The sequence below is a fragment of the Vulpes vulpes genome, chromosome 13 (assembly GCF_048418805.1).
Source record: "Vulpes vulpes isolate BD-2025 chromosome 13, VulVul3, whole genome shotgun sequence".
Classification (NCBI taxonomy): domain Eukaryota; kingdom Metazoa; phylum Chordata; class Mammalia; order Carnivora; family Canidae; genus Vulpes; species Vulpes vulpes.
Window position 1 is genome coordinate 1,473,126 of NC_132792.1, and position 22,989 is coordinate 1,496,114.

Consider the following 22,989-nt stretch of genomic DNA (forward strand, 5'->3'; position numbering starts at 1 on the left):
GATGGTGTTGCCAATACACGGTTATTACAAATTAAGATGCTCTGAGCATACTCGGTTTTCATTCCTCTCAGGTGATAAACGAGGTGTGGGGGGCGCCGGGGGGGCTCAGTCGGTTAAGCATCCCACTCCTGATTTCGGGTCAGGTCATGATCTCAGGGTCATGAGATCGAGCCTCACATGGGGACCATCATTTTTTTTTTTTTTTTTTTGTATATTTAAAAACACGTTTGTCACTTTACTTGCAGTGAAATTATTTTACATCAGGAATACTGCTGACGACAAAACAATGCTCAGGGGCGCCTGGGTGGCTCAGTGGTTGGGCATCTGCCTTTGGCTCAGGTCATGGTCCCAGAGTCCTGGGATAGAGCCTCACATCGGGCTCCCTGCTCAGTCTGCTTCAGTGGGGAGTCTGCTTGGGGTTGTCTCTCTCTCCCTCTAAAATAAATAAATCTTAAAAAAAAAAAAAAAAAAAAAACAACCACCAAGTGGAATTAAGTAACTGGCAAGCAGTTCTCCCAAAGTGGTTATGCTGCTTTTATCCAGCAGTGGGCGACTGCTGTCTTGGTCGGTCCATTCCATTGGTTTCATATCCTCACCTATGTTCACTATCGTGACCCTTTAATATTAGCCATTCTAGGGACGATCAGATGGTATTTCATGGTGGTTTAATGTCTTTCCTAAATGACTATTTTAAGCATCTTTTCAAATTGGCCATCCATATACCTTCATCGGGAAAGTATCCTTTGCCCATTTTTTAATTGAGCTGTTTGTATTGATTTGTGGAAGCTCTTTATATATCATGGGTATAAGTCTTTGTCAGGTACAGCAGTGTAAATATTTACTCCCAGGTTTTTCTTGTTTTGTTTTGTTTTTTACTTTCTTAATGTATTTTAATGAGGTCCAATTTATCAATTTTTTCCTACTTAGCTATTATTGTGTTCTCTTTAGGACATCGTTATCTGTACCAAGGTTGCAAAGATATTCTATGCTTGCTTCTAGAACTTGTAGCTTTACATCTAGGTGAACCACCTTGAATTAAATTTTTTGAAGTGAGATTAAGGCTGAGCTTCTTCCTTTTTCCATATATTGGTCCAGTCGTTGCAGCACTATCTGTTGAAAAAAATTTTCCTTACTGAATTGTCCTGGAATCTTTGTTGAATCCCAGCTGACTATATGCTTATGTATCTAGATCCTACATTCTGTTCCATTGATCTATTTATGCCGAATCCCATGCTCTTACCCTGCTAATCACTGCAGCTCTAGGGGGAAGCTTTAAATCACATAGTGTCCGTTCTCTAGCTTTGATCTTTTCCAAGGTTATCTTGACTATTCAACTCTGCATTTCCATGTATATGTGCATGTGTGCGTGCGCGGCTATCACACTGTCCACATACTTTTTTTTTTTTTTAATTCATTCAGAGAGAGCGAGAGAGAGGCAGAGACACAGGCAGAGGGAGAAGCAGGCTCCATGCAGGAAGCCCGATGTGGGACTCGATCCCGGGTCTCCAGGATCACACCCCGGGCTGTAGGCGGCGCTAAACCGCTGCACCACCAGAGCTGCCCAACATACATATTTTTAAATTGTGCTGGGGGACACCTGGGTGGCTCAGTGGTTGAACATCTGCCTTCAGCTCAGGGCGTGATCCCGGGTCCCGCATCGGGCTCCTAATGTGATAGGCATTAAATCAGTACTTTGAAGACTAGGCTAGTGTTTGATTTTTAATAATTTTTTTAATCGCTGACTTACTGATATAGTTTTCCATATATTTGGGTAATTATCAAGTAATCTGAAACATTTGGCTGAAAAATACAACACTTTTGGTTTAAAAATTAGCATCAGTTGCCACAGTAATTCTTACACTATAACCAAAGACCAGTTTTTAAAAGGAAACACCTTTACCCAAACCTATTCCTGGGTTATTTTTGGTACTATTTTTTCTGTCTTACCTGGAAATAATTTACAAAAATAATTTACTGAAATTGGCACTAAAGAACAAAAGTGGAGAGGAGTCAGGAACAGGATAAGAAGAGGTATGATTGGGGACCCCTGGGTGGCTCAGCAGTCTAGCGCCACCTTCGGCCCAGGCCGTGACCCCACGGTTCCCGGATCAAATCCCGCATCAGGGAGCCTGCTTCTCCCTCTGCCTGTGTCTCTGCTTCTCTCTCTGTGTCTCTCATGAATGAATAAATAAAATTTAAACATAAATCGTATTGGGATTCGATTTAGAATTACATTGAATCTACTGGGTTGACTTGCAGAGAACTAACATCTTTGTAACTTGCAGAGAACTAACATCTTGATAATATTTCATCTAATCCATAAACCTAGTATATTTTTTCATTAGGCCTTTCAAAGTTTCCCTCAGCGGTGTTCCTGAGTTCTCAGTGTACAGGTCGAGCACATCTTTTTCATTAAATGTATTCCTCTTTGATATGCTTTTAATGCTCCTGAGTCCTACTGTTACACTTTACAATTGTTTCCTGTTAAAATACAGAAATGCAACGATGATCCTATATTGACCTTGTATCCCACAATCTTGCTGAATATGCTTGCTCTGGTACTTGCTTAAATAAATAGATTCTTTAGGATTTATGTAATCAGTAATGCTGGCGTGAATAAAGGTAGTTTGTCCTTCTAGTTCAATCTTTTCATTATTTATTGTTGCCTTCGTGCCGCGGCCAGGACCTGCAGCGTGGTCTTGAGTGGGGGGGTGAATGTGAGCCCCAGCGGGGAGCAGCCAGGGTACCGTGCACCAGGACTGTGGGTTCCTGGAGGTGCTCTGTGTCAGTGTGAGGAAGCTCCCTTCTCAGTTTGCCAGGATATTTATCTTGAACGATTATTTTATTGTTTTTTTCCGGCATCTGTGGAGGTAACTACTGTGGCTTTTCTCCTTTATTCTGTTAATGAGTGGAATTTGCGGGTTGATTTTCAAATGTTAATTAGCCTTGCATTCCTGGGACAAGCCCCACAGGGCCACAGTCTTATTCTTTTAAAATGTTGTGGGATTCAATTGGCTAATACTTTGGTCAGGAATTTCGCATCTATGTTCACAAAGGGAACCGATGTGTAATTTTATTATCCTGTAAGATCTTGGTCAGATTTTAGGACAGCATCATGCCCGTCTCCGAAAGGCTTCAGGAAGCGCGCTCTGTCCTCCTGAAAGACTTCTGTGATTCTCGTAATCCATCCCCAAGAGTTTGTTAGAACTCAGTAATGCAGTCCACAGGGCCTGGGGGTTTGTGTGGGAAGGTTTTTGACTAAAGTCAGTTTCCTTGACAGACGTAGAACTGTAAGACTTTCTATTTCTTTTTTTTTTTTTTTAAGATTTTATTTATTTATTCATGAGACACAGAGAGGCAGAGACACAGGCAGAGGGAGAAGCAGGCTCCATGCAGGGAGCCCGAGGTGGGACTCGATCCCAGGACCCTGGGATCACACCCCGAGCTGAAGGTGGTGCTAAACCGCTGAGCCACCCAGGGATCCCCAAGATTTTCTATTTCTTCTTGCATTGGTTTCATAAAGTTGTTTCCCAAGAAAACTGTACATTTCATCAAATTTATTATCATGAATTTGTCCACCTGCTGTTTTGATGTCTAGAAGATTTCAGCCTTTCTGTTTCTGATATTGGTAATTTGTGTTCGCCCCTTTTCTCTTGATTGCTTTTAGTAGAGTTTACCAATTACTTTACAGAACCAACTTTTGGCTTTGATTGCTTTCCATTTCATCGATTTTGGTCCTATCTTTATTATTTCCCTCCTTTACATATTTTGGATTAAATATACTTTTTTTATTTTTTAAAGATTTTATTTATTTATTCATGAGAGACACACACAGAGAGAGGCAGAGACAGAGGCAGAGGGAGAAGCAGGCTCCATGCAGGGAGCCCGACGTGAGACTCGATCCCGGGTCTCCAGGATCAGGCCCTGGGCTGAAGGCGGCGCTAAACCACTGGGCTACCCAGGCTGCCCTATACTGGAATTTTATTTTTTTTTAAGATTTTCTTTCTTTATTGAGACACACACACAGAGAGAGAGAGAGAGAGAGGCAGAGACACAGGCAGAGGGAGAAGCAGGCTCCATGCAGGGAGCCCGACGTGAGACTCGATCCCGGGTCTCCAGGATCGCGCCCTGGGCCGAAGGCGGGGCCAAACCGCTTCGCCACCTAGGCTGCCCCTAAATATGCTTTTATTTTCTTGTATTCTTATGATGGAAGTTTAATTTTAAACCCTTCTTCTAATAGAGGCATTTAAAGCAATAACTTTTCTTCTAATCACTGCTTTAAACTACATCCCACAAATTTTCTAGTTCACAATTTCCTTTTTGATATTTTTATTCGACCTATAAGTTATTTAGAAGCAATGTTTAATTTCCAACACTTTTATTGGGGATTTTGAGGTAATTATTGCTATTGATTGCTGATTTAAGTTTGGTGTAGCCTGTTCACACTCATTTTATGGCCCAGCACACAATCTGGCTTGATGTACACCCCACGGACACGTGGAAAGAAGGGGTATCCTGCTGTGGGGTGTAACGTTCTGTGACGCCGGGTCACGCTGGTGGACGGTGTTGAACCTTCTGTGTCATTGGTTTTTGTTTTCTGCTTCTATCAGTTACTGAGACAAGGGTGTGAAAATCTGCCGACGACCAGCGTGGGCTTGTGTTTCCTCCTAAGCTCTACCCTGCTGGCTTCAGGGACCTTGAATGTCTATCAGGCGCACATCCATAGAGGATTATTACGTCTTGTGAATTAACAACAGTCTCACCAGGAACTGACTTGCCTCTTTAGCGTGACTCACACCCGCCAGTGCCTCGAGTCGGGGTCTGCTCTGTCCGACCCAAACAGCGACGGCGCGACTGCGCCCAGGGCACGGTGTGCTCACTTCACCCCTGGGGCTGGTGTACACAACGTGCGTCTCCCGTAGATGTGTGTGTGTCTGCGTCTTCCCAGGACACCTGTCATTGTGTTTAGGGCCCGCCCTCACCCAGGATGGCCTCCTCTCCAGAACTCCGGGGCCACACCGCAGGCTCCGGGGTCAGGACTCGGACTTGCCTTTCCGAGGGCACTGCAGCCACGGTCACGGGTTTACAGGCTCTGAGTACGTTCACGAGCGCCCCGCGAAGCAGCCTGGCCCGCCTACTCTCCGGGCTGTTCCTGGGCCCAGCGGTCCAGGGCCCTTCTTAGTCACCAGCCCAGCCCAGGACTTCACGGGCAAGGCCTGGACCAGGGTCCCGGTCCTCAGGCCTCACCCCGGTCCTCGGGCCTCACCCTGGGCCTCGGGCCACCTCTGTTCCACGGCACAGAAACCCAGAGCTCTGGAGTCCTGCGCGTGCTCGGGGTCGCCCTAGAGCTGAGCAGTAGCAGCACAGTGAGAAACTAGTTTCCGAGTGTCTGAGCCTCTCCCCCCCAGGCGATCCCATGGCGTTGCCGCACGAAATCCAAACAATTCCGGGCAGCAGAGGCAGCGGGGCAACTCTGCCTGGCTTTCTATCCACGCCCTCCCCAGCCATGCAGAGAAAGCGCCCCTTTATCTTCCTAAGGAATCTTCTAGAAATAGAAGCCATGCACTTTTAATTCAGATGCTACAATCACATCTGATTGCAAGGTTGTCCTCTGAGAGCAGCTGATGCGTCCACATCTTCAGAAAGCAAATCCTAAAGACGGTACCAGGCGATCATCTGTGCGACTTCCGCAGTAACAGGAGCGGGGCGAGCTCTGGATTGGTGTTTTTTTTTTTTTTTTTTAAATTTTTATTTATTTATGATAGTCACACAGAGAGAGAGAGAGAGAGGGAGAGAGAGAGAGAGGCAGAGACACAGGCAGACGGAGAAGCAGGCTCCATGCACCAGGAGCCCGACGTGGGATTTGATCCCGGGTCTCCAGGATCGCGCCCTGGGCCAAAGGCAGGCGCCAAACCACTGCGCCACCCAGGGATCCCTGGATTGGTGTTGAGAGCCGAGCCCGCACCCCAAAGCTCGCTTTCTCGTCTCTTGTTTGAAGTACAGCTGCAGAGCTGAAATCATATTAAAGGAGACTGGCTTCTCGTTCAAGATAAACGCTTTTTTTTTCCGTACCAACTTAATCCAGGTTTCTGAAGCCAAGGGAGGGAAGGCACCGTCTGTCTAATGAATTCCAGCTCATCTGGGGCTTTCCCGTGACAAATCGTTCATCACGGAACCTCTTCAAAGCACAGAGGAAACACCAGAGGCATAAAGCGCCTTTCCACTCTAACCACCCCCGCTGGCCACTCTATCACCGTCAAGTAAGACCTTGGAAATAATCACCACGAATAAAGGGAACGAAAAGTGCGCATTAAAATAACCCGATGGGCGCTGAGAGGGCGTCAAGAGCAAACCCAGCATGTTCCCGTGTTACTCTGCAGCTCTCCCTCCCGCTAATGTGGGTAAAGTAAGAGACAGGAGAGCGTTTAATAAACAAAGGAGTTTATTATTGATGAGGTGAAAATACCTGGTTATGTGTGGACTGACATTAAATAATTTATGAGTATTTTTGACAGGATGGACTGTAGTTGTTCATGTGTTTACAAAAGCAGAATTCAACGTCTGTCCTTTGCTGCGGCGGAGTCCTCCTCCTGGAAGTCGGGGACACGCCCTCTGTAGGCACCTGAGGCCGCCGGGCTGTCCCCGGCACCGCACCCCCAGAACACCCCAACATCTGGGTCGGTGATCTGGACCTTGCAGATGCAGGCCAAGGTCTGGTCGAAGCTTTCATCTGGGGGTTCCAGGTGCTACTGAAGCTCGGCCCTGTCTCGGGGTGAGTGAGGTCTGGTGCGGCGTCTGTGTTCCGGCAGCCGCCCCCGTGCGGCTGAGCTCTGCTGGGTCCTTCGGGGACAGGCCGCAGGCCCACACGCTGCTGTGAGGCGGATGCTCCCTCCACATCCGGGAACTATGCCAAAGCCTTCCTCGGCTGGACACCGAGGGAGTGAATCTCAATATTGTAGTAAAAATGTGTAAGAGGTTCTTTTTTCTCCCAAATATTTACTTTAGCGAGTAGGATCGTCTTCAGTTCAATAACACAGCACCATCTAGGGAGACACACGGTGCACACAAGCTGCGGACGGTGGAAATGCCGGCCCTGTGAGCGGCAGTGACTTCTAGAACACTCGATTATACATTCTGCTATTTTAGGTGGAACTACAGATGAAACTGTGATCTTTGGTAGGAAAGTCTCCCTCGGTTTCTTCATCATAAAAACTTGTCATTAAAGGAAAAAAAAAACACAACACAGAGCTTGCCCCAGCTAGCCCAGCCCTGTCCCCTCCGCGGGCCCCTGCTCGGCATGGGCACAGCGAGAGGAGGCACAGATGTGTTCAAGCACAAAGTGGTCATTTAAACACACCTCCTCTCACGGCTTGGCTGGGAACGAGGTCAGCTTAAGGCTGTGGGTCGCCCCTAAACCCGACGCTTACTCTACTTGTGCTGAATGAAGTAGAGGAAACGCAAACCAGCGGCCTGAAGCTGGCAGGTCAGAGGTGGTGCTTTGGCTAAACCGTTCCCTGCCCTGGTGCTGGCCCCTGCTCGTGGGCTCCGGAAGGTTCTAGACAGCACGCACCGCAACTTCACAGCAACCTGACCCCGCTGCCTGCCTGCGAAGCACCAGCCCAAAACGCTGTGGGTACAGTTCAACTGGGACAGTAGAGAGCCGTGCAGCCACACCGCCCCTCGCCCCCCCCGGGGCCCCAACTGGCTCCCCGGCCCACCTTTTGGGGGAGCATGGGGGGGGGGGCAGGAGGGCGGGGCCCGCAGAGCACAGCCCCACTCGGCCCGTCTGCTCCCGTTTACTCGACCTTCCAGATGGCGATCTTCCCCTCGCCCCCGCCCGACCCGCTCAGCACGTATCTGTCCTCCGCCGAGCAGAGCGTTGTCACCCTGTCTATGTGGGCCACCAGCTCCTTGGCCACCGTCTTCCTCTCGGCGTCGATCACGTAGATTTTCCCCCTGGCCAGGCCCTGGGACAGGCCGGTGCCGCCTACCCAGATCTGCCAAGGACAAACGAGGGTGGTGGGGAAGGGAGGCCCCTGGAGGTGCGCTTGGGGACGCTGGGGGTGCTCGCCTTACCTGCTGCTTCACTCTGATCATGCAGCTGACCTCGGAGCAGTCCTGAAGGGGGACCCGGTGAGGGGGCCGCGTCAGGTCCGCCAGGCTCCAGATGTAGATGCTGGCCAGTCCGGCGCACGCCACCCAGAGCTGCTCCTGCTGAAACACAAGTCCCCGTGAGGCTGCTGGCGGCCACGGCACCCGAGCCGGCTCGGACGGCGCTGCTGGGACAGGTACCTGGGGGAGGAGCTGGAAACCCACGAAGGACGTGCTCATCTCCTTGAAGTTCTCGCCGACCTTCAGTTCTTGACAAAGGAGCCCGCTGGTCATCATGGCCACGATACTGGTCCCCGTGCCTGTAGACGGAAGGAGCCAGCGTGGGGGACGGGGACGCCCGGGCACAGGGATGAAGCAGTTGGAGCCGTTGTCCTGAGCCGGCGCTGGCCCAGGGCTCCCAGCGACCTCGGTGACCGTCAGCCCCACCCTCGCCCCTGACGGGGGCCACCGCCCGCAGCCCCACCGGGGACCCAGCGAGGGCCCGGGGAACCGTCTTGCCCGGTTTGGGATCTCCTCTCCCTGAAGCCACAGCCAGTCCTCCCGCGTCGGGGATGAAGGCGACTGTGCCACATGCCCCTCAGCGCTTCTGTTTTCTCTGAATCCCTCTAAGAAAATGTCTCATTGTGAACTAAGAGTCGCCACAGTGCCGGGGCTGCAGGTGTGGGGACAGTGGCGCGGGGTGGGAAGCCAGGCCGCGGGGCGGACCAGGGGCACGCTCAGGCCCGGGCCAGGTGTGCAGGGCTGTCTCCCTCCTGCGCTCCCTGCACGGGCCCCCTGCCCCCAGCTGAACCCACCCCGTGTGCCGGCATCGGGGAGACAGGAGGGGCCGGGAGGGCACAGGCCCACCTCTGGGAGCGCCAGCCGGATGCAGGGGGCAGCTCTGACCCGGGGACCTGGGGAGACACCAGTCAGAACCTGCCGCTCTGGCTTCCTGCGGCGGGTGAGCGGCCTACAGGTCCCCCTCTGGCCCCCGGCCACGCCACAGGGGCCCCTCGCCCACGGCCGCTGGGGTTTCAGTCCTGGACTGTGACAGCTGCCGGCCAGGTACACCTTCGTCCACTTGGGCGAACTGGTGAGGCCCTTGCGATGCTGCCACTGGTTCGGGAAACACAGGCCGCCCTGGGGAGAGTGTCCTGCCCCGGGACCCTCCTCAGCGCACCCGACACGCAGCCCCAGGAAGTGGCCCTGGCAGGAAGGGACGCAGGACAGGGCAGGGCTCGAGGGCGGGAGCCGCGGAGCAGGGCCACGGTGCCCCACGCGCGGCCCTCTGAGGACGATGGCACTTTGCCTCTCGCATCTCGCGGCCGTGAGCGAGCCCGCGCGAAGGCCTTAGTCTATCTCACTTTTCAAAGACCGACTCCAAGGGACCAGCCGTCCGGCGACAAAGCCTGGATTTGAACCTGTGTGCAGCCACCTGAAGGCCGCAGCCTGGGCCCAGGGGTGTGGGCCTGGGGGGGGCTCCCTCCTGGAAGGTGACCCGCACGCAGGCACGGGGCGCCCGAGGGAAGACACGGAGGACCGAGGCAGCGCTGCTGGACCAGAGCGGGGTCGCGGCCCCTCAGTCAGGCCCTGCCTCCGTGCACAGACGTCCTGCTCTGAGACCTGACCTGGTCCCCGCCTCTGCGCTGGGGACATCTGACCAAGGACCGGGGTTTCCGCTTGTTGCTCTCGTTCAGAAAGAGACTCATGACAACACTTCTCGGGCACCTGCTCTCGGTTTTCTGGAGAAACCCCACTTTTCTCGGGGTTGTTAAATAGGAAACTACTCAGTGTATGAAGTTAACTTAGAAAATAAACAGGGTTCTGTGCTCTGTCCTCTCCCTCACTGTATGCAACGGGCACCATCCCGCCGGACACACACACCTGACAGCCTGACCCCCCTCGAGACCGACCAAGCCTGAGGCACGTGGTCCTCGAAAGGCGGGAGGTAAACTCGCAACCTGCACACACTCCCAGGGCTTCCCCGAGGGCGCCCCCGGTTCTCACTGACGCTGCAGTCAGTGCCCCCTGCTTGAGGGTACGGTGTGGGGCTGCCAACGCGGCTGGAAAGAGGAAATACCCCAAAATGAGGGAGCCCACAAATGCACGTATGGATTCTCAGATCCTAGTCTGACTCCTAAACTGTATAAAGAGCAGAAAGCAGAGTTGTGGCTCCCCAAGCCAGAGAGGCTTCGTATAAAGCCCACGTGTTCCTGGAGGGTGATTACAGCCAGGACAGGTGTTACGTGCTCCAAGACTAAGGTCACAAGTGAAGTGCATTTACCCCACAAAAGCCTAAAACCAAGCCTCTGCACAGGGTTAAAATGACTGGCCAGTAAGTCATTTAATGACCATCTAGAACGAGCCCTAACGGTCTTTACAGAAGGACATGACCCAGTCTCTCCTTGCTGTGTCATCAACAACACCCCAGACACAATAAACTCCGTCGTGTCAAACGTGAGGGAATGACTAAAGCCCGACGGAAAGGGCAGTGCACACAAGCAGACCCACAGATGAGCCAGGACCCCGCAGAGAAGGGCTTTAGACCAAAACTACGAGTAAGTTAAAAAACTTACAGGAAGGGCAGCCCGGGTGGCTCAGCGGTTTAGCGCCACCTTCAGCCCAAGGCCTGATCCTGGGGTCCCGGGATCGAGTCCCACGTCAGGCTCCCTGCATGGAGCCTGCTTCTCCCTCTGCCTGTGTCTCTGCCCCTCTCTCTCTCTCTCTCTCTCTCATAAATAAATAAAATCTTAAAAAAAAAAAAAAAAAAAAAAACAAGAACCAGGAAGGTGCGGAGAGGATGGTGGACATGAAGAATGCAGGAGAGAAATCGGAAATTCTCGGGCTGAAATGAAAATCTGGACAGGTGCAGCTGCAGACAGGACACAGGAAGGAAGGAAGGGCCTTCACCAAGGTGAAGCAGAGGAGGAGGAGGAGGAAAAATTCTAGCCATGCCTGAGATCTCCCTGAGTATCAAATAGCCTCCTGTATATATTAGAATATCATTATATTATTTGTTTATATTATAATATTACATAATTCTAGAATAAATACGTATGCATTTATATGTACATACACACATGTATGTATATATATAATGAAAATCCCAGAAGATACAAAGGAAAAATGGATGACAAAAATACTAGGAGTGGGGCCCCTGGGTGGCTCAGAGGTTGAGGATCTGCCTTTGGCCCAGGGCGTGACCTCGGGGTCCTGGGATCAAGTCCCACATTGGGCTCCCTGCGTGGAGCCTGCTTCTCCCTCTGCCTGTATCTCTGCCTCTCTCTGTGTCTCTCATGAATAAATAAATAAAATCTTTAAAAAATTCTCTCCTGCCTTCTAGACTAACAGGAGGACAGGTGGGAGGGAGAAGGAGGTAAGGACGGTGGGCTCGTGCCCACAGCTGTTGTAACAGTGCTAGAGGGGGCTGAGCAGACTGACGCACAGACATTTCTGCAGACACGGGGACGGGACAGGACGGCCTCCAGGCCACCATGCGATGCTGCCGCACATGGCCACCCCGGTGCTGACGGCTAAAACCAGAACAGGTTTTGGTGAAATAGTGCGGCAGCTTCGGAGGAGAATCTGAGGGTGTCTCAGGGTGAACACGGGGTTAACCCCCGGATGACCACGGACCATGAGCTCTGAGTCCGCCGCAGCAGGAGCGAGTGCAGGCAACATCACGGATGCTCCTGAGCACGGGGGGCTCCCTGAACACCAAGGGCCCCTGCCGCGGGGGTCTGTGCAGGGAAGGTTCGGGAATGGGCAGCTCCCCCCCCCCCCCGGCCCCTGACGGGAGCAGCCTTCTGCTGAGATGGAGACGTGCCACGTCTGGGTCGGTGGCTGGTTATGTGGCGTGCACCTTGTCACCAGCCAACAAACACTCATGGCTGTGCACCTGACCCCAGTTAAATTCGCTTCCAGTTGAAAACCCTGCCTTCACGACCACCCCCTGGTGTCCGGCATGCGCCGGGGAAGTCAAGGTGCGGGCCACGCTCGTGCCCCAGGATGCTCAGAGATGCAGGACGTGCGCCACCAGGCATAGCCTCCACGCCTCCTGTCACACCCCGGGCAAATGCCTGGCCTGGGGCCCGTGGTGACGCAGCCCTGCCCCACCTGTGCACCGCTGGGGGACATGGGCCACACACCCCGTTACAGGGCCATGGCTGGAAGGGGCACGATGATTCCTGGGAGCATGAGGGCCAGGTTCACGCTCCCAGCAGGACCCAGCGAGCGCAGGAGGCCGTGGAGGAGGGGAGCCCCGGGGAGCTGAACACAGGAGGGGAGCGGGAGCCAGCGAGCACAGCAGGGGCTGGAAGGCTGGGAACGTGCTCAGCGGAGGGAACAGGCCGCCAGCTCCCGGGGAGCCTCTGCCGAGAGCAGGGCCCGGGTGGACACGAGGGCCGGGACTTACAGCACCACAGGCAGCCGTCATGCAGGCTGATGGACGAGAGCCCGCCGCCCGGCAGCTGGAACCTGCTGGTCACACGCAGGGTGCTCACGTTCCACGCCAGGACCGTCCCGTCCGCACTGCACGAGTACACCTTGCTGGTGGTGCAAACAGACAAGTGAGTCGGGCTTGGAAACACCTTAACCCAGATGAGCGTGACGCTGCTGCGACAGAAAGAGCCACAGCAGGGATGATAAGTGACGCCCAAGAAGGGCGATCCGTGCCACCAGAGAGCACGTGGGTCTGACGAGACCGACCCGGCAGAAGAAGACGGTGTCCCGGGGATGCCTGGCCTTGCCCCTCAGCGTCTGCCGCCGTCTGTGCAGAACCGTAACAGGGCCGCGGGGCCGAATCAAGCCCCGACCCAGGACGAGGCCCAGCAGGGCGCCGTCCCCGCCCAAGGTCACCATCAGTGCCCCGTGGGCCGCCCACGGCTGCAGGAGGGGGTGGGCGCTACCCGGGGTGGGGTTAACTTTCAGGTTAGCGCCTTATGTTCTGAGCCGGGCCTGACTGCAGACGATGGTGCCCCCAAACCCCGGGGATGAGGGGGCGGGGAGGGTTGACGGAGGGGACAGTGGAGCCGGGGGACCCGCGCCCCAGGCCAGGCTGCCTGCGTGAAGTTGGTGACCCGCATGGGTCATATGCTCGCTGAGCCTCCGCCCCCTTCACCAAAGGAGGGGACCCTCCTCGTTCTCGTGTCTCCCCTGGGCACCTCCCGGGTGCCAGGCCCTGTCCTGACTCGGAACACACAGCAGAGAGCAGAACAGACCGGGTGCCTGCCTTTGAGCGGACGTTCCTCTTACAGTGAAGACGGGGAAGGAAGCAAACATGCCTACGGACTGAACCGCAACCCCCAAAAAGGTACGCTGGAGTCCTCCCCGCCCAGGACCTCAGGATTGGGAGGAGGCCTCCACGGGGGCGCCCAAGTTCACGTGCACAGGGAGACCCTAACCCACATGACCGGCGTCCTTACAGGAAGGAAGTCTGGACACAGGAAGCGCCGTGTGGAGACACCACGGGAGTGAGGTGTCTGAAGCCACAGGTCTCGGGCGGAGCACGGACACCAAGGACAGGTGAGGAAGGCCACGTGCCACCTGCCACCGAGCACCAGGCTTTCCCCGGAGCTGGCCTACGGGACAGACCCACTGCTCTGTGCTCGGGACCAGAACGAACAGGAACATCCCCTGACTTGGCTCACGCAGGCCTGGCCCTGTCGGCAGGCGCCCACGGTGACGTCCCGCTAGGGCCCCCGACCCACCCGGGACCGAGCAGCCCCTTCTCCCGGCACAGCCCGGCCGTACCTGGGTGTTCCGTTCTGAGCAACGAGGTCCGTGACACTGGAGCGGTGGTCGGTGAGCTGCTTGTTGCAGGACATGCTGTGGATGTTGATGATGTAGATGACCGAGTCCTCCGAGCCGACCCACACCTGGTTCTGCTCTGCCATCACCATGCAGTTCTGATGGCAGGACAGGAAGAAACGGGAGGTCGTCACGTCCCGTGAAGCACAGCGGTCCTAACCCGAGTCCCTGCAGACGCGGCGCCTCTGCTCTGGGGGGACCCTGGGGGGACACGCGCCAGGCTGCTGGAGCCCCGGGCACACGCTGTCCACTGACCGGCACATAAACTCGTCGTGTGTTTACCACTCGACCTGGAAGGCCCGACAGCGCACGGCCGCGCAGCTCCCTGCTGGGGCCTCTCTCAGCAGCAGAAATCACCAGGAAAACGCAAAAAGGCAACAACCACTAAATAGGCCGTGAGGACACTTGTGTAAGGTATGAGCTGACACGGGGCAGCGGGGCCACAGCTGGTCGGACCTCCGCTGGGAGCGTGCGCTTCGACGGCCCGTCTCCCCGCGGTGACGGGGGTGCGCGGACGGCCCTGCACGCGCCGTTTGTTCAGTTACAGGTAACGGTCGAGCTGCAGAACTTGCCCGCGCCGAGTCTGCAAATAACCAGGACCGTTTGGGAGCTACATCAGAACCGCTCCGCAGCCGGGAGGGCTCCCGGGGACTCGGCTTGGCAAGGCCCGCCACCGACGGTCGCACGGAGGCTGTCGGCAACTCGACACCCAGGACAGCCAGGACCGAGACGCCGAGAGCGCCGGGCCCCGCACGGGAACGCATGGGGCGCAGCCGCATGCACCTGAGGGTCGCAGCGCGTGCAGCCGCGTCCCCGACGGGTGCTCCTGGCACCTTCCTTCCTGCCAGCTTCCCGCTGCCTCACTTTCTGGTTTATGAGCCACTTTCCCTTCTCCGTCCTCCCGACGTGCTACGCGGCCCTGGTAGCTGAACAAACGTCGGAGATTTTCAAACACGAGTGGATTTCAAAGAGTAAAGCCTGCGTCGTGTCGGCGGGGTGAGGAGCAGGTCTGCCGGCCGACAATCACGCGGGGGCGGCCGAGGGCTGCTCCTCGTCAGGTCAGGAGACAGAGCTTTGTAGAAATTGGAAGTTTATTTATTTATTTTCAAAGATTTTATTTATTTCAGAGAGAGCGTGCGCGCGAGCCAGGGGAGGGGCAGAGAGGGCAGCACAGCCCCGCTGAGCGGGGAGCCCGACGCGGCTCGACCCCAGGACCCTGAGATCACAACGCGAGTCACACGGACGCTTAACCCACTGAGCCCCCCAGGCGCCCTGAAAATCGAAAGTTTTAATTTTACCAATGAAATTTTTGCCGATGACCATTGCCGCAAGTTAGGAAAGGATGCTAGCTGACTAACTACCTTCACAGTCAGTCACTTGAAAACGCCCTCTCTGGGGCGCCTGGGGGCTCACTGGTTCAGCGTCTGCCTTCGGCTCGGGTGACGATCTCGGGGTCCCGGGCTCCCGGGCTCCCGTCCGCATCGGGCTCCCTGCTCGGTGGGGTGTCTGCTTCCCTCTGCCTCTGCCCCTCCCCCGGCTTGTGCTCACTCACGTGCACTGTGTCTCTCTCACACAAATAAAATCTTAAAAAAAAAAAAAGTTTACTTGTTTGGTATAAAAAAATACTGAAAGCAAAAAGCCCTTTCTTTTGAGGCATCTACCTGAGAACTGGTATGATTCTAGTAAAATGTCTTTCTTTAGCGGCCCAAAGATCGCTGAGATGAGCTACTTTGAACTTCCACTTTCAGAGGCGGCGGCGTTTTCCTGAGATAATGACCCGAGCGTCTCCTTGTCAAACAGTACAGGGAATCTCGGGGAGACGAGCACGAAGGTGTTTTCACACCCCCCCCCCCCGGGATAACTCCCTGCCCTCCCGACCCGTTGCCCGGCCTAGCTGGGGGCAGCAGAGGTCGCCGCACCACGCAGCCTTTGGATTTCCCGTTAGTCGGTTATGAGAAAATCTTTGAAACGCATACGACTAAGATTCAACCAGAAAAACATAAAATTTAGCACAAAAACAATTTCCTCCATTTCTCCTCGTGCTCGGTCTCAAGCATTATTAGACTGTAGTGAATACGGTATCTTGGGTCCTGTCACTTTGCCACCTGGGGCTGGCTGCGTGGACCCGGGGGCGGGCGGGGGGGTAATTCAGTGACCGCTTACTGCCTTGCTCACAGGACGCTCGCCGATCATGAGCCCAGCCCCCAGCAACACCTGCATCTGAATTCACGGTATTTCTGTTGTTCACAGCAGTTGTGGAAGCCCAGACTGTGCCCCAGGTTGCCACATTATTTTGAAAGGATGGAACGTGGCCACCCAACCTGATACCTGGTGGTGCTGACCACGGAGGCGCCGAACCCCCACGTCAACGGAGGCAGGAGGGCGTGAGGACTTCTAGCACCGCCTCTTGGGGCAGCAGCTGCTTTTCTAACCTCGGAGCAGTGGGGGGGGGCGGTCACTGAGCTGGACACCAGGCAGAGCCCTGGAGCAGCGGCGCCTCCCCACCTGCAAACTCCGGTGCCTGTGACATGTTCCCACCGTGCAGCTCGCCCCCCTGGCGGCTACAGGCCTCACACAGGACCTTGGGCCGAGGGGCGGGGGTGCTGTTCTGCACACGCTGATGTAATCAACTTCATTTAAATGAAAAAGTCATCAGTCTAAAAGCTCAAGCCTCCGTATCCTGCCCATACGGTTCAACCTGTTGCTGGTTTCCAACCCCAAATGCGTGAGGATAATGCGCGTGTCTGCCCGGGGCCAGAGATGTACGCGCGAGCTACGACCCTGCCCTCCGCGTCCCTGGAATCCAGCTTCAGATTCCAGGCTGCGGGTGGCAGGAGCCACCGTCTGGTCACATAAATAAGAACATTTAAAGGATGAGACAAGTTCAGATTTAGCTGAAAACCTCACGATGCCGTGGAACGACACGCATCCCGCTGCCGCGTACAGTGGACATTTCCATCCTTCCAGAATCCACAACCCGATGTGGGCAGTGGCCTCGTCCGCGGCCCTCCGCTTACTCACCAACTTGGAGGCGCCCACTTTGAAGCACTGCTGGTGAATCGTCCAAGAGGAAGCGTCAAACACGGTCACCTTGCCTTCGTCCAGGGCACACCATAACTTGGGGCGGGCGTCCTCCACTTTTTCTGCTGGGTCTAGATGCCCTGAGGAAGTAAGCAAGCCACACACGTTGTTGGAGGGAAACCCTCCGACGCGCAGCCCGACGGGCGCCCTTCCTCGGGCACCGCTGAGCACCTGCCGAGGGCCGGGCGCCAAGCTGGGTGCCGGGGACAGGAGGGGGAGCACATCCTGAACCACCGTGCCCCCGGGAGGGGACGAGCTGGCTTCAGTCGGAGGACCACACAGACGATGACTGCTGACCGGGGACCCGGCCAGGGCGGCTTTGTGGACCCGGGGTCTGGGGGATGGGTGAGCCTCGGGAAGACCAGCGCCCCCAGCAGAGCAGCAGAAGCAGGTGTGGGCCAGGGACAGAGGCCGGCGAGGAGGGTGGGGGCAGAGTGGGGCAGGAGCCCCCGAGCCGTCCCAGGGCACCCCCTCCAAGGGCGCACCAGACTTCCTCTTGCTCCACATCCGCACCCACACTCGGTGGTGACAGTCCTTCATTTTGGCCACCCTGACGGTGCGGATATTTGGGCTTTCGGACCGTGGCTGATTTGCGTTTCCCTGATGGCACATCGGGCTGACGGCCCTGACGGCCACGTGGAGGAGATCTTCGTGGCGAGCTGCTAGGTCCCTTGCTGTGTTTAATCTGGGTGGTGCTATTTTTGATCTGTAGCCATTCTGTACGCGTGCTGGACGCGAGCCCGCCTTGGTTCTGCTGTGCTGCCGGCACCCTCTCCAGGTCTGGGCCGACTCTGTTCACGCTCGGGAAAGTGTCTTTTTGAACAGATTGTATTAGTTACTTGAGCGAGCAAGACAGCAGGGGTGGTGTGTGTGTCAGGGGCGCGCAGGGGGAGAAGCAGCCTCCCCGCTGAGCAGGGAGCCCAACACGGGGCTCGATCCCAGGACCCCGGGATCATGACCTGGGCCGAAGGCAGATGCTTCACCCACTGAGGCACCCAGACGCCCCAAAAGTGTCTTCTTAAAGCCCGTAATCTCAATAGTCCAATCCACCAACCTCTTCCTTCGTGGCTCGTGCTGCTGTAGGCTTCCCCCTTCACCCCAAGGCCATGCTCCTCTACGTCAGCTACTAGAAGCTGGCCTGCTTTGGCCATTTATGTTTGTTCGTGGTTTCCATCGACTTGGAACTGACTGCGTGTGACCGGAGGTGCGACCAAGCTTCGCGTTTTCCATATGGATGCACGACGTCCCAACCGATGTCACAGGTGAGGACTGCCTTTCCCTCGAACCCCCACTCCGTCAGTCACCTCTGTCACAAGTCAAGGAAGCACAAAGGTGTCGATCTCTCTGGGACAGTCACTCCACTGGCTTCCTGGGCCTTGGGGACATACCGCCCTACACACTCCTCGAGCCCACCAGGCACTGGGATGCTTTGAGGCTGGGCTTCGGGGCCGGGGGCTGGCTCCTTATTGTTCGGGGAAGCCTTGGAGCCTGGAGCCACCATGAACGGGTTTACCAGCGCTCCCCTTCTCAGCAGGTCCTGAGCTCTCTGTCCCTCTCTCCCGTCAGCGCTGCCCAAAGCTCTGCTCCGTTCCTCAGGCACCACTGCCAGGGCTGGCAGACGCTCCACAGGACAAAGCGGTTCCATCGTTCTTCATGGCGGTTTTCCACGTTGGCCGTCCTAGATGTTCCCGGAGGGAAGTTGGTCAGAGCTACCTAGTCGGTCACGACAGGAGGCCCGGGGTCCAGGTAGCGTTCACGTACAGGAAACCAACTTAAGTCTAGAGATACTCATTTATCCAGACACCACGATGAAACCGCTCTGTGGTGTCGCAGCCAACGGGAGCCGTGACCGGATCAATCTGTACGTCTCCAGCGGAGTGGGGCCGCCTGTGCTGTCCTCCTTCACACTCGGTCTGTCACTGTGCGGGGTCTTCGGGACGATGGGTGAAGAGAGAAAATGCTCCCCTCCTGCTGGAACACGGCTTTGCCAGCAAGCTGCCCACGTGGGACCAGGTGGCCTGGGGCACAGCTGCGGAGTCAGGGGCACGAAGGGCACCCCATGGCGCTCACTGGCTCACCTCACGCCCCAGTGAGTTGAAGCAAAGCTCCCGACTGTAAGGTTCTTTTCTGCCCAGAACGAAGTCCTTTATTTTCCCCCTGGTGAGCCCTGCGAGCGACCTTCCCGCCGCAATTCTTTACAAGTCAGCCTTAAATAAAAGCATCTTGGTTCACGCTTAGACCCGCGGCCGCGCTCACTGTCTGTACTTCATCCTGCCGCAGCCTGGAGGGAGCCGGGAGGTCCGCGTGTGGGAGGAGGGACGCGCAGCCGCACCAGATGGACAGGAACCGTGTCGTCACTTGTCCAGATGTGCAAACCCACGCACCTACAATTCCTAAGACGAGATCCCGGGTGCAACCGCTTGTGGTAATAGGCCCAGGATAAATGCCCCCAAAGGACAGGGTACGAGTACGAGCACTTTCTAGACTATAAAGTGCTGTGCAATGTGAGGAACAGCTGGGTTGGAGCTGAGTCTCCATGGAACGTGTGCCCCATAGGAGTCCCTGCAGGCTCCCCCCGGCTCCGGCCTCCACGATGCAGGGTCTCCGTGGGCTCCCCCCGGCTCCGGCCTCCACGATGCGGGGTCTCCGTGGGCTCCCCCCGGCTCCGGCCTCCACGATGCGGGGTCTCCGTGGGCTCCCCCAGCTCTGGTCTTCACGAGGTAGAGTCTGCAAGTGGCTCCCCAGCTTCCGCTCCTCACTCAGGGCTCCGCCTCAACAAGCAGCAGCCCGCCTGGCCCCCACTGGCCGTACATCACGTCTGTCCCCTTCACGTGGGGACTGGCCTGGAACATAAACCCAAACTCCCCAAGCGCTGAAGAGAGCAGCAGGAAGCCAGCAGCCCCTCACCTGGAGTATACAGCAGGACGTCCACGGCGTGTGGGCAAGTCTCTCCCGCTGAGGGGTTTATCTTGTGCTTCAGGGTTTCCGAGGTCGTCCTGGGAACTGGCGTGGACACTGAAATGCAAGGCGCTGTTAGTGTCACGACCCGGGGACACCGGCATTCTCCCACAGCTGACGCCCCGCCTTCCCCAGGATGTTAGTTTTGGGGGAAGAGCCTCGTAGGCTTGAAACCAGACCCTACAGTGAGGCCTCCCGCCCTCGCAGTGTGTGCGGACGGCGGGCGAGTGGGACACGGCTCCCTCCTCAGCAGGAAGCTGTGTGGTCTGACCCGTCCACACTCGGCCGGACCTGAGACGCTCCTCAGTGACCAAATACTCTCAAGACAAAAGCGAGAGAACTCGCCCACGAGCGGTCTCCCAGCCTGGGCGCGTGGACGTGTCGGGCCACCGCTGCGGCTGCCGTGGGGACAGTGGGCAGCGTCCCTGGCCTCGCCCGCAGGTGCCTGCAGCGCCCTGCACAGCCACCACTGTCCCCAGCGTTCCCAAGTGGCTCCCCCAGGGATGGCGTGTGGGATTTCAGAGTTTCATTTTTAAACCTCCCATCCTGGGGGGCCCAGGGGCTACTGAGGCCGGGGAGCAGCGCTGTTCCCTCACAAGCTCTGCACACCAGAGAGCAGTTCCTGGTGGTCACAAGGGGTCAGGACACCGAGCCTAGGAGCCGGCCTTCGCCACACGGAACAGGGTGCACAGCGAGAGGAAGTGGGCGCGTGTCGGCTGCCACCACGGCGACAGTCGCCCGTTTACGATGGAGTCGGCTTGTGCGTAAGCTCCCGATGAAGACGAGGCGTGTGTGTGGACGGAGACAAACAACCGAACGGTGAGTGACACACGTGGCAAAGAGCAAAACGGGCCGAAGCGAATAAACCCGGAACTGAGATTCTGGAGCAACGTTTTGAGAACCCGAGTCTCCAGCTGTGCACCCGGGAGAGGTGACAGCCCGTTTGCAGCGGCATTGCTCACGACAGCCAAATGCTGCAACAGCCCAACCGGTCAGCCGACGACACATAAACAGGGGTCCACCCACACGACGGGCAGTATTCAGAGAGGAGTGACACGGGCCCCGGCGTCGGGGGCAGACCCGAAGCCCCGTCCCAAATGAAAGCAGCCACCCACGGGAGGACACGTGTTGTGGGATCCGTGTCTGTCAGCTGCCCAGACCAGGGAAATCCAGACAGGGTGGATCTGGGGGCCCGGGGGCTGGGGGCGGCTGCTAAATGCTACGGGGTTTCTTGCTGGGGTGATGAGGATGTTCTCAGGTTCGCTCTGCAGCTGCTGCCGCACAAGCGCGTGAATACGCCACCGTCATGAGCGCGGCACGTAAATTCTCTCCCGGTAAAGCCCTGATGTAAGGACCACGCACCCAAACAGGACTAGAGACCGTCTTAAACACACCCCTGTGTTCTTCGCCTGCGTGTCATGAACGTGACGCCGCTGGCTGACCCAGCGCAGGGCGAATGTGGCTCCGAAGGGAGGTGACAGGTGAACCGGCCTCTGTTTTTTTCTCCTTTATGCAAATTGCAAAACCGTTGGCTTTAGATCATTTAGAAGTTAAAATAGAGGGAAGTAGCTAAAATAATAAACTAATTCTTACCCATTCGCTATTTCCGAGACTTGAAAAATCCACCCCCCACTCCCGCCCCGTATGGCTCCCAGCACGTGAGAGCCAGATTCAAACCTACGCGCAGGTGACCTGAGAATTCCCGTCCGGGGAAAACTGAGCACACCGGGGGCCTCCACGCGGGCACCAGCGCGCACACCGGCCGCGCACAGGGGTCCTGCAAGCTGTCCTGGGGGCACGCTCCCGACTGCAGAGCTCCGCGAGCTCGCCGCCACCCGGAGCCACTCCGCAGCCGTCCGCGGACCCCGACTCCACTTAAGCAGCCAGCGGAGATCTGTTGCTGGCGACCAGGAAGCCCGACAAACAGCACCGAGCGTGCAGGGGGTGTCACTCAGACCTCAGACAGGCCCTGGCAGGCACAGGGCGCCCAGGGGCACGTTGGCGGGAACAGGAAAGCAGAACGGGTGCTACTCAAAAACAAACTTGAAAGCGTAAACGGGAAGAAGGGGGACGTTGCGGATGCGTTCTATGGTCAAGCAGATACAAGCCCGAGGGCGCGCTCGGGACACCACGGCCCCGTCACACGCTTCCCTTACTTTCGTTCTTCATCCTGTCGAAGTGAGACAACTTGGAGGCGGCGTAGATGGCAGCGGGCGACTGCAGCGTGCCGACCACGGCGTCCATCAGCAGGACGTGCGTCAGCGCCTGCTGGATGTACTGCGGGTCCTGCGGGGGAAGGGGCTCCTTTCAACACGGGCTCGGTGCGTCCCCGTTCAGGGCCACTGGGCAGGGTACACTCGGAGCTGGAACCGCTGTTGCCCATCGCGGTTGAACACTGGTCGGTCCAACCAGGGGCCGCGGGCGTGTGCCGCAAGGGGCCAGGCAGCTGATCCCCAGGCTCCGCGGACCTGTCACCCCTGTGGCAGCCACTCGCCCTGCGGCCAGGGCTCAGCAAGAGGCGCTGCGTGGCCCGTGGGCTTTAGTCTGTACGGGGTGGTGCTGAACAAAGCCGCGGCCGTAAAGTCAGAGCGTACCCGGCCTTGGATGGGGTGGCCGCCCTCGCAGTGGTGGTCTGGGCCCCGGGGCCTGGGGACGCCCCCCGCGTTGCCCCACGGACCATGGGCTGTGCCCCCTTCACGGCCCCTGCACTACCCCGTGTGAGCCCCCACCCACGCTCTGGTCGTGGCTTCGCTGTCCTGTCCTGCCACTTACACCGCACAGACGCCTCGCCCCAAGGAGCCTCCGTGCGTCCGTCCGTGGCGCCCCCTTCACGACCGTGAAATCTTAACTCTGTGCACTCAGAGCCATAGCACGGCCGAGTAAGCGAAGGCACACGGATCGCGAGGCTGTAAAGCTGCCTCGGGGAGGACGCCAACTGCCCCCTGCCACGACCCTGGTCCTGCGGAGCGTCGGAGGACTCGCCTGGAGCGGGGTGTGCCCAGGAGACCCAACTCAGACCTGAGTCCAGCCCCGTCCCTCCGCGGTGTCCCC

The 22,989-nt window shown here is 56.8% G+C and overlaps 1 protein-coding gene across 2 annotated transcripts in view; it reads right to left on the reverse strand.

Annotated features, from left to right (window-relative positions):
• Positions 1-6,424: 6,424 nt before the first annotated feature.
• DENND3 (DENN domain containing 3) overlaps positions 6,425-22,989 on the reverse strand; it is a 50,719-nt gene continuing 34,154 nt past the window's right edge. The window contains exons 16-23 of one of the 2 annotated variants that reach the window (XM_072733809.1): positions 22,095-22,224; positions 19,888-19,995; positions 16,921-17,060; positions 13,843-13,997; positions 12,506-12,639; positions 8,293-8,411; positions 8,077-8,214; positions 6,425-7,997 (exon numbers count right to left, since the gene is read on the reverse strand). In XM_072733809.1, the coding sequence (XP_072589910.1) occupies positions 7,797-7,997; positions 8,077-8,214; positions 8,293-8,411; positions 12,506-12,639; positions 13,843-13,997; positions 16,921-17,060; positions 19,888-19,995; positions 22,095-22,224 (1,125 nt within the window). In that variant the 3' untranslated portion in view covers positions 6,425-7,796. The remainder of the gene's footprint in view (positions 7,998-8,076; positions 8,215-8,292; positions 8,412-12,505; positions 12,640-13,842; positions 13,998-16,920; positions 17,061-19,887; positions 19,996-22,094; positions 22,225-22,989) is intronic. The other variant, XM_072733808.1, reaches the window with a different exon arrangement.